At 42.0% G+C, this 16,784-nt stretch overlaps 1 protein-coding gene across 2 annotated transcripts; it reads right to left on the bottom strand.

Annotated features, from left to right (window-relative positions):
* Positions 1-2,981: 2,981 nt before the first annotated feature.
* On the bottom strand, positions 2,982-16,639 carry EIF2S1 (eukaryotic translation initiation factor 2 subunit alpha). Of its 2 annotated transcripts, none has more exons than XM_073348385.1 (8): positions 16,519-16,639; positions 14,363-14,604; positions 12,055-12,134; positions 11,279-11,430; positions 7,102-7,208; positions 5,069-5,166; positions 4,107-4,250; positions 2,982-3,541 (listed from the first exon to the last, which is right to left on the bottom strand). In XM_073348385.1, exons 2-8 carry the CDS (start codon positions 14,601-14,603, stop codon positions 3,416-3,418), a joined length of 948 nt encoding a protein of 315 aa, XP_073204486.1. In that variant the 5' UTR covers position 14,604; positions 16,519-16,639; the 3' UTR covers positions 2,982-3,415. The 2 variants fall into 2 exon arrangements, with proteins under 2 accessions (XP_073204486.1, XP_073204488.1); XM_073348387.1 differs by lacking the exon at positions 16,519-16,639 and adding an exon at positions 16,298-16,456.
* Positions 16,640-16,784: the final 145 nt, after the last annotated feature.

The following is a 16,784-nucleotide window of genomic DNA, read 5'->3' as shown; positions in this document are numbered from 1 at the left end:
CCACCTCACTGTGTGCATTGACCACTCGCCCTGCTGTGGCTGCACCAGATACAAGGGGCCAATGTCAAGCTCCTGAGGTGGACTCTGTCCCTACTGGAGTATGAGATAGAGATGGTCCATGTTAAGGGGAGTGCAAATGTTATAGCTGATGCTTTGTCCGGGAGAGGGGGCCTGAACTTCCCCAGGCCACTGGCAAAAGTGACCCTTGTCAGTTTGGTCTCAAAGGGGGGGGGGAGAGATGTGACAAAGCAGGGATTTTCCCTTATGCTGAGCCTATGTGAGTTTTACTGTTTTGCATGAATACTGTGTGCCTCAGTTTCCCTGTGTGCTGCACCAATACCTCGGTGGTGGGAATAGGGTTGTGAGACTTTGGCTGAGACCTCTGGGGCAGGTGAAGCTGCTTCAGCTGCCTGCACATATGCTAAGACCGGTGCCTTTCGTAACCTGAGACCCAGGAGGGGGATGCAACCAACCAGGCGAGTGCCCGGAAAGCGAGACAAAGAGGAGGAGCAGCAATGGGGATGTCTGAGGTTGGGTCAATGGAAGCTGGCAGTCTGCTTAGGGGGACTGGAAGAGAAGGAGTCTAGGCCACCTGGCCCAGAACACCGAAAGATGGACTTGGCTGAAAGTCACCGATTTCAGATCTTTTCTATGCTGTGATCCTGCTGACTAATAAACCTTCCGTTTTTTCGCTGGCCAAGAGTCACATCTGACTGCAGAGTTGGGGTGCAGGGTCTTCTGGCTTCCCCAGGAGTCCTTCCCGGGCAGACTCACTACAGGAAGCGCAGAGTGTGGAAGGCGATGCTGAATGCTCTGAGGTCAGACCCAGGAAGATTGAAGCTGTGTAAGCATCTTGCCCTGGAGCTACTATGCTCAGAGAGAGGAGGTATGCTCCCCCAGAGTCCTGGCTGGCTTCATACAGAGTAGTTCCAGATCATCGCCCCAGTGACTCTGTGACACAGCCATTGACATAATGAAAACCAGTGTAACCAAGGCCAGCAGTGTACTGCATGCTGCAAAAATCCCATACCATGAGACACGACTAGCTGACAAACCTGTAAACATAATCAATACCTTGCTCTAGCTAGTACCTTCACTACAAATGAAAAAGAGCTGCGTTTTTTTTCTTGTATTCAAAATTCTTAGCTAGGATTCGTTCAAGCAACAACAGCAGAGCTTTACTCCATCTGTCGGGGCTGTGTGTGTGTGTGTGTGTGGGGGGGAGGTAAGTGGTTGAAATACAATCATCGTAGGTTGCTCTGATATTGGCCTCAATAGCTCAGGAAGGTGCCAGTCATTGAATCTCAGCTCTCTCTAAAGGAGCAGCAGATAATATCAAAGAATTAGGTACATGAGTATACTGAGCCTCTCTGTTTAGAGAATGATCTGAAATTACTCTAGATTTAGGTAGCTTTAGACTGGACTATAAGAGATGGAAATAAAGCTTACATCATTAACCTATCTACACAACCCTTTGAGCGTATACAGATTGTAGCCTTTTGGCAGACAGAAATAGCTCTAACACTTCCTTAAGTCTCATTTAAGCTAGAATTACAGTAACCAGCTTGCTTGCTCCTGAGTGCCTCAGTTTGGTATATTAATTTGATTCACAGATCAGACACAGAACTGGACTTGCAACTGCTGCTCTAGCGACATTCACCCAATTTGGAGGAGGAAAGGTATTAATGAAGTTAAAATGAAACTGCTGCAGTCACTTATCTTCAGCATCTTGCTCAATGCATGCAAGACATGGATGCTAAAAACAAGGACATAAAGAGGTTTTCTGCCTTTAAACTGAAATGCTATAGGTGATTGTTGTACATTAGCTACACCTCCCAAAGAGTAATGAGGAGGTAATTTCCCAAGTTAAAAGCTTAACTGGAGTGATACCAGATATCAAGACAATCAGACAAAGAAAACTTGAGTTTGCAGGTCATGTGGGTTGGAGAGCATATTTTGTAGGGCCTGGTGCCAGGTGGAGGGCCCCATGGCAAGTGTGGTTAGACGATGAGCCTTTCAGGATGGGATACGGAATGGCACACTTCTCAAGGCGGTGAGAAGACTGTGAAACATGGAGGAAGATTGCTGGCCAAGTCCTGTGTCTTGTGTTCACTGTGCTCTATGGTGATTTACACTAAGAGAGAATGTTTGTAAATAGTACCTATAAGGCCCAATCAAGGATCATGGCCCCATTCTGCTAGGCGCTGTACATGCACATAATGGAGCGAGGACAGTCTGTTTCAAACAGCTTGTAAGACAAAAAATAATAGGTGAATACAACAGACAAGGGGTGCATAAGGTATAATAGACAGTGGTCACAGCACACTAGCTACCTAAACATTGTTAAGCATTTTGTAGGCATCACGGCCAAGGTGGGTTCTATAGAGAGATTTAAAAGGAAGATAACATAGCCGTCTTGCAGATTGCTTGGTGGGGGAATCTTGTTTCTCCATCATCCACCTCCAAGAATCTAAAATGGTCACTTCTAGTGTTCACCAGATTTGGGGCTCACATTTCAGTAATCACTGCAAAGTCTCTCTCAGCTCAAGGTTTTTATGTGGCAGCGTCCACTCAGGGACAACCAAGTAAATCTTAGTTTTAAAGTATGAGCAAAGGAAGATGCCAGCAGCTATGTGTTGTGTCATTCTAGTATGCAAACCTCTAGGAGCAAAGTGCAACTATGTATCTTTTCTTCATTAAACTGTATTTATTGAAATGGTAACAAGTTCTGTTCAAAGTGTCCCTTCTGTAAAACAACCCATACAGACAAAAGCAAATGAAACATCATCCACTGAGTCAAGTTTGCATTTATAAAATGTATTAAGAAAAATATTTGGATTTCTTTTAAACTAAGGAGATTATACTTCATATATATATAACAAACTGCTTCCATTCCAAAAGAAAACTGAAGTCTCACTGTGTCCTTCAACGCCACATTCATAATACTACAGAACATGTGACAAGAAAAAAGAAGCGTGGAGTTAAATATCCCAGAAATTTATTGAATATTTGCTTGAATACATTCTGTGTAGAAATGTTAGGTTCGCTCGGTTTTGGTGCTCCCAGGAAACCTCACTGACAGAGGCACTGACCTGAAACAGTTGCCAATCTGGAGTTGTTAGATATGAAAATGTTAAGCAAAGGTCTACGGTCCCTCCCTGGCCCACTGGATTTGAGTCTACAGTGAAAGAAGGTACCTTCCTTTTGAAGAACTCAATTTGCGCAAGCTGCTATATAAGAGCAAATGATGTTTAAGAGAGCGTTCCACATCTTGGTCTGTTTAAAACATTCAAATACTTTAAGAAAGTATCTGCTTTTGGAGTTTTTGATACTGGAAACTTTCAGTCCAGGGTGTTTGTATCTGGGTGTCTAATTTATCATATATTCTCCTTAACTGGTACTCATCCCAGGAAATTTAGTCTTCAGCTTTAGCTTCCATTTCCTCAGCATCATCATCTCCATCCACTTCAGCATTTTCCCTCTCCAGCCTTTCCAGCTGCCTTGCAAGCTCAGTCTCATCTGTGTCAGTAACCACCTTGGGCTGAAAGGCAGGACACATACATACCATTAACATTTGGTTTTCTTTAACCTCTTTTATATTTTGTGTAAAATATCACCGATAGGAAAGAAAATAAACCAAATTATTCTGCTGGTACTCATCCTAAATGTAGAGCAAGAGATCAAACTGATTCAAATTTACACTATGAAAAACAAAAATACTACTACTTAATATGATTTTGTGACTTTTTATGGTTTCAATATTCTCTGCAGTACTGGAAACAAACACTAGCGTGTTAGTCAAAAAAAAACCTGGCAGAGAATCTGACTGGAAATGCAAAAAAATTAAACAAACCACTTCTACCTAGCATTTAAAAAGTTTTTAAAAATCTGAGTTTTTATAAACAAAGTTTATCAGGAACACAGGGAAGTATTTTTGGTAAATAAACTTTGTTACTGACAGTTTTGTTTAAGCAGGAACAATATTTGTTCAATACAAAGCAGGTACCACTTATTTTTTGGTAACGGTAGTTTTCCACTGAGATTTCGTTTTCTGCTCTAAAATAATTAGGAAAAATGGAGCATTTTAATACAGAAACAGTTCTCACCTCCATCTGCACATTGAAGACTCCTCTCTTCTCTTCAATCTTTTCTTTAATGACAGCCATGGCTTGGTTGAGAACAGAGAGGCCTTCAGTTCTCTCCAACGTTGTGGTGGTCATCACATAACGAGGAGGAGCTATCAGATTAATCTATAAAAATTGAAGAAAAAAGGCAGATTCAATCATAAAGAAACAGACCACAACAAAAACGGAAGCGACCAATACTGCCCTTTTAAAAATGGATTTGACATATACCACAGTGCAAAGAACAAGTATCCATTATTTCTCAAGCAGCATGAACCACTTATGAGAAAACAATTAAGCTTTTGGTTTTAGACGCTTACAGGAGAATGTACAATCTACTTCTCTATATTCATCATTAGTAATTCTTATATAGTGCCTCCAGTGGGAGCTATGATCCACTGAACCTGCGGACACAGCAGGTAAACAAACCACCCCAGCCCACCAGGGGGCTTACCCTGGCAGGCTGTGTGCCAAAGGTTGCCAGTCCCTGTTCTGGCTGCTCCCAGAAGATAAAAGGTGATTCAGGGTCTTTGGGAAATGATTATCCATTAATGTACCCAGTATACTAAAACTGTTTGGACAGAAGACTATGTGATTGACTGGGTGCAGTAACCCCTCTGAAATTCAGCATGAGAACCCAAACCCACTGGGGCTAAAAGATCCCCTCATTTCCCAAGCTGGTCCTTGGAAATAAATACTGCAGGAATATATCCAGGAACAACAGGTGTTAAGAAACAGGGTTTATCTACAACATGGCCTGTCTTGATTATCCCTGTCAGCTAATTTAACAGAATGGACTCTTTGAGATCCCTTCAGAGACAAAGGAATGACTTGCCCACCTAGCTGGGAAGAGGGTGAGAAATGCACATGATAAATAGGCACCCTGATAAGACACTAAACTACTTCCTGGCACCAGTCACCTGACACAGGTCAGAGTCACTTACTTTAATTGGCATGTTCTCTGTGGAACAGTTCAAACCAGCTCTCAGAGCTTCTTTCACTGCATCAATGCCCTCATAACCATAACAAGCAACTTCAATGTCTAAGACAAAGACAACCCAATTAATGCAAAGAATAATACAATATTCAAAAATCCAGTTATAGAACACTGTACAATTATTTCAAGGAAAACTATTTTTAAAAAAAATTAATCACTACTAGTCAGCTCTCAGGACCGCTTCGGTACCCTTTGAAAATGGGATGTCTAGGAACGTTGCAGTTTCCCTATCTATAAAACGATGAAAATACTTACATAATTTAGAAGAGTTCTTTGATGATTAACAGTCTTATAGAGTGCTTTGAAATTGTAAGATACTGAATAATAAAAATATCGACCGAATTAAGTCAGAAACCATGTAATTTCATTTCATAAAGTGGAAAGAGACTTAGATGCAACTTCAAAATATAAAATATAAAAAAATGATAACAGAAGACTGCAAAATGAAAGCACTGTCAAAAAAGCTCAAATTAAAGGAAATGCCACCTAAAACCCAAGAAATTCTGCCAACATTAATGTTTGAGGCCTGCATCACTGGGAATTTTCATACTATCGTATTAGTTTACAGTAGAAATGATTATCATGTTTTGTTTTGTTTTTTGTCTGTTTGAGGAGGACTCAGAACCATGAAGCTTGCATTTGTTAATTATTATCTGATTAGTCACCAGACAAAGGTTTTTGTATGTCTATATCCATATATAATTGCTGCACAAAGCAGTCATTTGTTGACTACTCTCCCACACAGGTGATTCACAACACTCCACCATTTTTAGTGGTTGCAATCAAATGTGGATAACAAAGTAAACATCTTAGTCAGACTCAGACTGATCTCTAAAAGCCCACAGGAAAATTCCTTATTTCCTTACAAGACAGAGTTCAAATCCAACTTAGCCTGTCAAAATAACACAACAGTCTATCGAAACTAAATGAGGGAACATTCATTCTAAGTAATTTTATGAGACTCCAGTCAAAGAGCTCTTGTTCTGGGGATTTATTTCAGTATATAAACAGGATTTGGAAATCAAAATCTATGCATCTATGTAAAATCTTAATTTTAATTCATATGGTGCAATGAAGTAACAGCTTTAGGTATTAGCACAAACAGTTTCACTCCCCTGCACTTTGAGCCACCTCCTTCACTTCCCTAAACCCAGATATGGCTTATTCTCGCCACCCCAACCAAAACAATAAAAAACATAATACTGATTGCCCTATAATGCTTTACTAGAGGCATTTTCTACCCCTTTGTGACAGCCTGACATTTGTAACTATCCACTATATTTCGTTGGTAACTGTGCTTGTGGCTTGTTCAATTATTTGGCTGAACAGCCAGATTAATGCTTTTAGCAAAGCACACTGGGCTCAATCATCCTGTCAGGGAAGACATAACAAGCAGCAATGAGCTTAACACGCAAACAGAGAAACTAACATTTTGAGTAATAGGAGAAGCTGTCAAGGGAAGTTGTAAATCATCATCACTAGACAGGTTCAAAGGTGTAATCAATAACAACTGATGAATATTTTAAATCAGTCTTTGTGCCAGTTCAAGGGGATGGACTGGATTACTTATCAAGAAGCTGCTTTCAGAGAAGAGGATTCTGTGATTAGTAATACAAACATCAGAAAGAAGCCTATGGAATACTTAAGGAAGGACAGCAATGTTTCTTAGACTGGGCTAGTAGGTCCCCTGTTAACAGTGTCATTTCAGCATGCCTTAGCCACAGTCTCTCTCCTCCAAAAAAATATACAAAAGTACCATGGGATTTAGAGGAAGGAGGACACGGACAGTAATCTGAAAGGCATTTTATTCAAGGATAGCCAATTCTGAAACAGCAATTTCATTCAAATATTGTCACTGAGAGGTAGTAATTGTTTTAATTGGGTTTATAATTTTACATTGTGCTTAGTAACTGGATTTCAGTGACTGTGTGTTGTGTATAGGGACTCTGGTCATAAACTTATTGTCCATTTAGGACTCACCAGCTCGGATTTTGACCGCCTGTGGTGTTAGACGTCTATTTATGTTGTCAATCAGCACACGTCTCTCATCTTCTGTCAAATCTAGTCCATCCAGAATTGCAGGGTCTCTGAGTCAAACAAAGCAATGTTAAACATGTTAGCGATCTATAAACAAGATGAGACACAAGTACCAATATTAACATGTAGTACTACTCCTATAGTGTTATGTATGACAAAGTGATATGCTGTGCAAAGAGAGAGGGGAAGCTTTGTTAAGAAAACATTTAAACAATGGAGAGAAATGAAAGCATCCACTTAAAAATACCTTTGCTGTGGACATATTTCTCGATAAGGGAGGAGCACAGTTGCCTCAGCCTTTCATTCAAGTTATATGGAGGAAATAAGACTGCATGACAAACTCATTTTAATCAAAAGGAGGGAATAACTTCTGTTTGGCATCAAATCTACATTATATTTGCAGTGAAAAATGCAGCCAGCTATATGGAGCTTATACTGCATCCCTTATGCAGAGGAGGCTATGCTATGTGAAAGAGAAACCCTGACACAGAGATTTAAAGTAATGGCTTATTCAAATACCTTAATGTTTTGGTCAGGGGCAAATACTACCCTATAAATGAAAGAGAAAATAAGACTACATAGCCCCCACCCACTCAGTATGGTGCTTTGACTCCCTCTTGTGGTAGATGCACCACACTTGGCTAACAGACATACGTCTTTCTAGCTCAGGCACCAGAGGTTGATGCTTTAAGATCTAGAGCTCCGGGGTACAATTGCTGCTGCTGCTGACCTAGTCAGGGGTGAGGTGTAACAAGTGGTAGCATTTCCTTTTAGTGCTGCTTTGCTCCATTCAGCAAACTACTAAAACAAACAAGCATAGCCTACTTAGATTGTAAGCTCCTTGGGGCAGGAATAGTCTTTTTGTACAGCACCTAGCACAACAGGGGCCTGCTCCATGACTAGGGCAATAATAAAAATACATAATCATGTAACTAATAATAATGGATAAGCTCCTCACAAACAAGTTTTCCCCATTAGACCTCCCCTTGTTATTTCACTGCTGCATAAGAGCAATCTGCTGAGCAAGTCATCCTCTATTGCCTAGGGAGCCAACATCCTGATAGTTCCATTTGCAAGCCCTGATTAGTCACACCAAAAACGAATCGCAGTTCTCTGAAATGCAACACAAGCCCCACCTGTAACACCACTAGCTAGAACGTATTAACTAGAATGCTTTCCACAACAGACTTCATTTTGGACATCATGCTCTGCTATCTTATGATGATCTTTATTGATTTTACATGCAGAAATATAGCATAAGGACACACATGGTCAAACTATAACCAACAGATTTTATGTCATACTGTTTATATCTTGAAAAATATGAATTTATATAGGGTGAATATGGTGCCCTTGTTAAGTCTGAATATCCAGTCTCCTAACTTACAGCCTGATCCTGCACGTACTCCAATTAAGACTTCCACAAAATTCAACAGGCCCTTAATGAGCAGACACTTGGGGGAAGATTTAAGTTATTTAGATGCTTAAAGATACAGATAGGCACCTACTGGGATTTTCAAAAGCACCTAGGCACCAATCTGCATCTTTAGGTGCCTAAATACCTTTAAAAATCTGGCCCTGGGTATGCTATTATGTAAATGGTATATTTGTTTTCAGGGTTAATTTGTCCTTGTACACACCAAGAAACACATGGTGCCACAACCAATCACTTTTCAGTAATCAGAATCACATCAATTATATGTTCAGCCCTTGAAAATGTAAACCAAAATTTGAGTTTATACACGCGAACAGTGCAAAGGTTAAGATTTAAGACTACAGTTGATGAGAATGCTTTCTGCACCTAGTGCATAGCGATGCCAATAACTGTTGTTCCTTCTTTTGTTTTTTTTAAATGTAGTTTGTTTGAAATATATATTCAATTATGCATTTTGGTTGCACAGTTAAACTCTCAAAAAAATCACAAAGCGTCAAATTTGCCTGTGGAATCTTAACTCTGGCCTTTCCACATATGTATTAAGATAAATTACATGATTACATACTGACTTCTTAGATACATTTTTTTCTTGTAACTCTTAAAAAGTTGTGGGGTGGGTTCCCCAACCCTAATTCTGAAAATTAGATTTGAGTAATGAGTTTTCCAGGTTTAATCCTCAAAACAGCCCTAGTTATATAAAGGACTCCAGGTCAATACCACAGTGTTTGTCTCACAGTATGACAGTGCGCTTTGGGGTCCCTTTTGGAGCAATGTGCCCTGATGTGCCATTAATCAGTGAGCATCCCTTCATTAAACTAAAACTCTTTTATCTCAAAACACAATATACAGATACAATTTAAGGAGGATTAAAAACCAGTAATAAAAGCTTTGAATCTCCAGGTGGATATAAGAAAACATGCACAGATTGAAATAACCAGTCACAGACACCTAGAGGCAGACTGAAGTTATACTTTTCTAGATTTTGTATTTTAGAATGGGAAGAAAGAAGAGGGGGAAGAATTTTCTGAGAAATCCAATTCTGCTCAATTGCCAATTGAGCCTTTTATGAAGGCACCATTAAGAGGAACTGCATGTCTTAACAGATCAGTCTTTAAGTGAATGGTCTGTATCTCAGTACAAACTATTTCAACTGATGCACCGCTTCTGCTTCCAGTCCCTTAGATCAGTGTCTCAACAACCGGCCCATGGACGAGTACTGGTCCTGGAGATATCCCTGATACAGTTTAGGAAGGCAGAAAGCCGGTCCCTGGTATCAAAAAAGGTTGAGAACCACTGCCTTAGAGGAATGACAAGCCAACCTCATTGATACATTTGAAAAGAAGGTCTAATCTAACAAACCTCTGGGATTACAGGTAAACATCATCTACTTCAAACAGATTAGTCTCAATACATTTGTATTTCTGTATTACAGGCATATACTTGGGAACACCTAATTGGGAGACAAGTGAAATGAGATCCTGTTGATGCATTAGGGAACCATCTGGCATATATAGTTCCTGAAAGTCATTAACACACACACACACAAAAAAAAAGGTTTGCAAGGACTATAGGGCCCTACCAAATTCACATTGCATTTTGGTCAATTTCACTGTCATAGGATTTTAAAAATCGTAAATTCATGATTTCAGCTATCTGAAATTTCACATTGCTGTAATTGTAGGGGTCCCGACACAAAAACTAGTTGTGGGTGGAAGGGAGGGTGTCACAAGCTTATTGCAGGGGGGTTTGCAGTACTGCTACCCTTATTTCTGCACTGCCGCTGGTGGCGGCGCTGCCTTCAAAGTGGAGCAGCTGGAGCGGCGGCTGCTGGTTGAGAGCCCAGCTCTGAAGGCAGAGCCGCCATCACCAGTAGCACAGAAGTAAGGATGGCCTGGTATGGTATTGCCACCCTTACTTCTGCACTGCTGCCTGCAGAGCTGGTCGCCCGGCCAATAGCCGCTGGGTGCTCTGGCCACCCAACTCTGAAGGCAGCGCAGAAGTAAGGGTGGCGGTATTGCGAACCCCCTGCAACTCTCTTTTGGGTCAGGACCCCCAATTTGAGAAACGTTGGTCTCCCCTGTGAAATCTGTATAGAATATGATAAAAGCACCCAAGACCAGATTTCACAGTCTGACGCATTTTTCATGGCTGTGAATTTGGTAGGGCCCTAGCAATGACCACAGAAGAAAACAAGTTAAGGAGGAGTTCAATTTAAGTGAGCTGGAAATTGACAGACACAAAGGCTAAACCCTTTACCTTTTTTTTAAAAAAGTATTGTAAGGCTCCTTAATGATGCCTTGTTTCCTCCGGACTGGCAGCACTTATAAACCCATTCTTCTGTGTTCAAATACCTTACTCAGAGAGTTCCTCAACAATTCTCCATACCAAAGCAAATTACTTTTAAAAACAGGCCTGTGCAAAGTGACGCTTGTGGGAGAATACGGCAGAATCCTTGGAATCTAGTTCCCAGTGTTAAAGAGCTCCAATGAGAGCACCACGTTGGTGCTGCCTGAAACAGATGTTGGGCAGACAAAAATTGGGAATAGTGAGACTTATTTGACCAGTGTGTGACTAACGCTGCCCGTTGTCCAATGGGCTATGAGGAAAATTTTGATGGCTCTATTCCGAGAAACGCTGGTCTACAGCTATGGAACTAAAACAATAAGAGTAAAAAGGTGCCCTTACGAGACTGCATGCTTGAATGCATCATAAGCACCATATCCTGGTCTTTTGTACTTGTCATCAAATACCCAGGCAGTTCTCTGGAACAGACTCTCCAGCTGCTCATCCTTGGTGTATTCCAACACCTCAGCAACATGGCGAAGGATACTGTAAACCTAGGACAAACAACAACAACAACAAAAAAGTAGGGGATGAAGGACCTCAGTGAAGATTATTATTTAAATTGTAATCTCTTCGACACAGGGATTATCCCCCCTCACTATGTGTTTGTACAGTGCACAATAGAGCTTGCTCTTTGTTGGAGCCTCCAGGTGCTACTGTAATACAAATAGTAAGAGTAAAGAATATTCATATAAGAGGCAGCAATTATAAAGGAGTTATAAACTGAAAGCTTTAGGGTGCTGACACCGTATGATTTTCCTTACCTGGCATTGCATAGGGCAATTATATGCTATACCCTATACAATTATTCAGTATCTTAAAGTGCTTTATCAACATTAACCTATATTGCACGTGTGTGAGAATGATATTATTTATACCCATTTGAGGAGTGTTATACTGAACAACATGAGTCAGTGACAGAGGTGGAAACAGAACCCAGGAGTCCCAGCTCCCAGTCTAAACCCCAGCCATATATTTCAAAGTATGTTAAAGGAACTAGAACGGCATTTCATTTTCACAACAGTTCAGCTCTCTGTGGTTTTCTTGGCATGGAGCGAGTTGGAAATGTAGGTGGTTGGAAGTCAGCAAAGTAATGTAAAGCACAGACACGAACTTACAGTTTTTGATTTGGTGAATTTGTCTTCACATTTGATTGCCTCCTCTGGGGAAACTCTTCTTTTTGACAAGTCAATGTAACCTAACAGGAAGCAAAACATTTTGAAAGATTCAGTTTCAGTGTACAGAGTACAAACACTTCGCTTACATTAGTGACAAATGCTCCGAGCCTTACGCATCAGGCACTGAGATCAGTTACAAGCAAAGACTGAACCTGTTTTAGCAGATTAAAATTTGTTCTTTGGACTGTAAATCAACTTAAAACAGCTACCTTTCACATCACCAACATTTTTAAAATACTGCTTCTATTTAAGAGCATTTGCCCCAAAATTCAGTACAAGTTTCTCCTTATGCTCTACTTCAGCGATTAACTAGCCACTACTATTCCAAGAACTGTGCACATTCTTCGCGACAATGATGCCGGCACACACAAAAGTAAATAAAAGGTATATTTTTGGTAGCATTTCACAAGAAACCATTTGAAGTTGGCAGTCTTGGTAGTTTAGATGGGTATGACTCTACAGCAGTGGTTCTTAACCTGGGGTGCATGCACCCCTTGGGAGTGCGAGATGGCCTTTCTGGGGGTGCGAAACATGCTGGTTTTTTTAGAAGATAAATCATCGAAATCACAAATTCAGTACAGGCATGTAAGTACAACTACTTTGTTTCATCAAACCTAAGTATTTATTAACATTATACATTTTTTAACAATTACTATAATATACAAATAGGTTTAAAGAACTGACCTACTTCAACGATTTTTGATAATAGTGCAAGAACATATTTTGAGAACCAAAGAGGTGCACGCTGCAGTAAACGTTAAGAATCACTGCTCTACAGTATCATAGCCAAGATCTGGGCTCAATTTCTGCTGCAGTTCCTTGATCACATCTATGTAAGAAATGAGAGCACAGCATGCTCAGATACTACAGGTAGGCAGGTCTTCCAATGCTTAATCCTGTCTGATTAAGCAGCAGCACTGATGGGTTCCAAATGGCATCCCAACTAGTCCATCTCAGGAGTTCCTCTCAGGGTTCAATAAGAGAGGCAGATGACCCCAAGAGAGCTTTTTTAAAAGGAGGACGAAATCTGTAAAGGTAAAAAGTATCCTTCAGTGCAGCTTCTTTCATCTGGAACAGACTTTCTGCATCTCTCCAACTCATTTCAAATCTCATCTGAAAATGTTTCTTCTCCCTTATTAACCTCAATTTCTCTCTCTGCTGTTATCCGTGATTCAATTCCGATAAATATTTTAGGAATACATTTTATATGTAAGACTATACTGGGGTGGCCAAACTATGGCTCACGAGCCACATGCAGCTCTTTTACAGTTCAAGTGCGGCTTGTGAAGCCCCTCGCCCCTTCTCCACTGGGGGAGGGTGGGGAGAAGAAAACATGCTTTACAGAAGAGAACACTGCTTTACAGTGGCATTGTGGGGTAGCGACTGAAGCCCCAAGCCCTGGCAAGCGTGCCCCAACTCTCAAACTTCTGAAGATCGTCCTATATGGTTCAGAGCGTCAGTAAGTTTGGCCACCCTTGGACTATACAAATGAAACAACTCTATTTTCCGGTTTCTAAAAGAGGATGCTTGTGTGTTTCATTAACTACTGAGACAGGTCCGAACACAGATGTGGCACTGTTATCTGCGAATACTGAGGGGACTGCTTGTATGCTGTATCCTATACCAAATGCATTAAAAGAACTTTCAACTTGTAATGCTAATTATTCAAAAGTCAGGAAATACCAAAGTTAAGGGTGCCTATGCAACCTTACCTCTACCCATGTGTGTATGCATTATATGATGGAGAATAGTTACATGATCACATAATATTGTGTACACATTGCCTCTGCCTTATTTGGTGCACAGGATGGACTGTGTGGTGTGAATGAGGAAATTGTTCATTATTTATGTTTATTCTCACTGCACCAGTAGTATCGATGGTCACCGTTTTCCTCACTCTATATCAACAAGCAGAAGCACTACTGAACTTTCAAAAGAAAATGCCACTTCACTATGGCTTGTTGACCAAGCATAAACTTTAGAAGTCTTAAGGCCTGATCCTGCAGATCCTCCTTCATAGGACTCCTCCTCTCTCCTACAAGCAGTCCCTCTGAAGCCAACAGGACTACTTGCCTGAGTAAGGATAACACACAAGGACAGCAGCTTGCAGCATCAGGCCTTACTTTGTGCCACTATATATTTAAAAAACCAATTACAAATTCAAAGAGTAGCTAGGGTCCCAGGTTTTACAGCATTGCTTTTTACAGTTACAATCAGAAGTGTCATTCCACCTACTTTCCCAACATACCTTTCTCTTTGTCGACCCTTATGACCACAACACACTCATTCCTGCCTATGCGGATGAGTTTGTTTATGGAGCGGATACGTCTCCTGGATAGTTCACTAAGAAGAATCATGCCTTCAATGTTGTTGTATTCCAGTAGGCTGACATAAGCTCCCATTTCAGCAATGGATCGAACATTGACCATCACTACATCTTCCACCTCTGGAAATTTATGCTGGTAGAATCTACAGCTTAGTCCAGGCATACTGTGATTTGAGTAAAAGAAGCAGAGATTATTATTCATCTCACTGCACTGGCCACCACTAATCCACTATTGTGGCAAATACTGAGATTTCAACTGCAGGTGGAGGACAAAGAAAAATGTTTCCGTTTGTCCACAATTTGAAATTGTGCACCAACTAGTTCATGATTTCATAAACTTTGGCATGTAGAACTTACGCTTAAGTACTAGTAACACTCATTAAGCCTTACAAATTATTAACAACTTTAATATTAAACTATATCAAGCCCTTTACCTATCTGGTCATCAATTGCCAGGAAATGTCCAACCAAAAGGGTTTTGGCCATTCCATTAAAAATGGATAGCTATGTTAGGAGAATAATATGAAAAACAAAACCATTAAATACCAGTTAAGGTTGCTTCAGGGCACAACCTGTCCGATCACCCAAAACCTTGAAAGTAAGGAAATACCATGTTGAAGAGAGAAGTCTGCTCTGAGCTTGTCATCCAGACATCACATTATCTATGAAACACCATACCTCACCACAGATAGGGAAATTCAAAAAGGACAGAGATACAAACTACTCTCTCTGCATTCACCTGACTCTCAAAGTAACACAAAAATCATAACTCAGACTTTAACAACCCTAGCATATATGCAGGGAAAACATCTGGAGTCCAGCTTACTGGGCAACACATAAAATGACGTAGAGAAAGTAGGAGGCTGGAATTTAGATTTTGGATTACAAGTCAAGGAGGAGGATTCTGGACAATGTAGTACATCTCTGGATCCCACAGGGGAATATTCCAGGCTGAGTGCAGAGTCCTTGGAAAGACCGTCTAAAAACACCTCAAAATGGGCACTTTTTGGGGGTCAGAGCACAAGGATCCAAAGGAGATGTCAATACAGAGGATGACACTAACTGGCCCAGATCTGATGATGCCCTAGAGAAAGAACAGCTGGTGCAAAGAAAGCCTAAGTAAGGCATGGGTGATGCTGATCGGAGAGGGAAATACCAAGAACCAGCTGGGACTCTTTCGTCTCCTTCCCTTGAAGGCAATCAGCAGCAAGACAGCACCAAGACCCTATTAGAATCCTCACTAAAACAAAATGATCGGCATCACTGGAAAAGAAAATGCTTTCTACTACCTCTAGCTTGCTAGGAAACTTTGCTTCTTCTTCCTGTATGAAAAGCCACACGTTTGTCACCTCTAAGCTTAATTACCATAACTCAGTGTACAAGCCTGAATATTTAATGCCATGCAGAATGCAGCGGGCCAAGCCTCTGTGAGGACACCAGGCCTGGGTCTGTAGCCAGTAGCTCTCATTCTGTTTCAATTGTCAGTTCAAAGCTTTGGTCCTGATCCTGAAAGCTATCCATGGGTCAGGACCCAGCTATATCAGGCTTCCGCTCACGACCTCCCTTGAGGAAGGCGGCAACACAAGAACAGGAACAAGCCAGCAGAGGGTCAACGGGCAAGACGACCCAGCGACAGGAGAAAGAAAGGCAGAAAGCCTAAAGCTGGCGAGACATTTTCATTCGGCAAAACACTTAGTCTCAAAATCTCTCTCAACGCACTCGTGAGCCTCGCTAGTCTGTGCGGACACAGCGCCAACGCTGCCCGCAGCAGCGGCGCACAGAAACCGAGAGCCGGACGCCCGGGGCTGCCGGATGCCCCGCACCGGTGGGCCCTGGTGCCCCGCCGCCAGCCCCTACCCCGGCCTACGAGGAGCCAGCGCCGCCCGCAGGCTCGGGACAGAGGCCGGCCGCAGCGGGCTCCTGGCAGCCGCTTCCCCCGTCACTGCGCCCCGCACGCAGGCTCTGGCGGGGCCGCCCCGGCCTGCTCGTCTCGGACGACGCAGTGTCGCCGCCAGCTCCACGGGCCCGGGCACCGGGGATACGCTCCGAGGAGAGGGAGACTCCGGCGACCGCGTTACCTGCTCGGTATCCGGGTCCCGCTCTCTGCTCCGGGGGTCTCGCTTTAGTTCCTCCCTGTCCGCCGCAGCGTGCGCCGAGCCTCCACCTCACTGCGCAGCCGCGAACCCGCCCCTTCTCACCTCACACAGCGCGTGAGACCTGCAGTGCTCGCGCGAGAGTCCATACTCCTCAACATAGAGTCTCCGCGACCGCCGGGCGAGATAGAGGGACCCTGGAGGACCCATCATAGAGTGCAAGGTCTTCGGGAAGCACAGACCGGCTCAGG

The sequence above is a fragment of the Lepidochelys kempii genome, chromosome 6 (genome assembly GCF_965140265.1).
Source record: "Lepidochelys kempii isolate rLepKem1 chromosome 6, rLepKem1.hap2, whole genome shotgun sequence".
NCBI lineage: Eukaryota > Metazoa > Chordata > Testudines > Cheloniidae > Lepidochelys > Lepidochelys kempii.
Note: the sequence above shows the minus strand (reverse complement) of the source record. Positions and strands in the feature narration are given on the sequence as shown.

Excerpts from the sequence above, each read along its gene's own strand:
- EIF2S1 (XM_073348385.1), bottom strand. The coding sequence starts at position 14,603 with ATGCCTGGACTAAGCTGTAGATTCTACCAGCATAAATTTCCAGAGGTG. Across the intron at positions 11,431-12,054 it reads AATTCACCAAATCAAAAACT|GTTTACAGTATCCTTCGCCA; the intron begins GTAAGTTCGTGT and ends TGTTTGTCCTAG. Across the intron at positions 3,542-4,106 it reads TCTTCAATGTGCAGATGGAG|CCCAAGGTGGTTACTGACAC; the intron begins GTGAGAACTGTT and ends CCTGCCTTTCAG.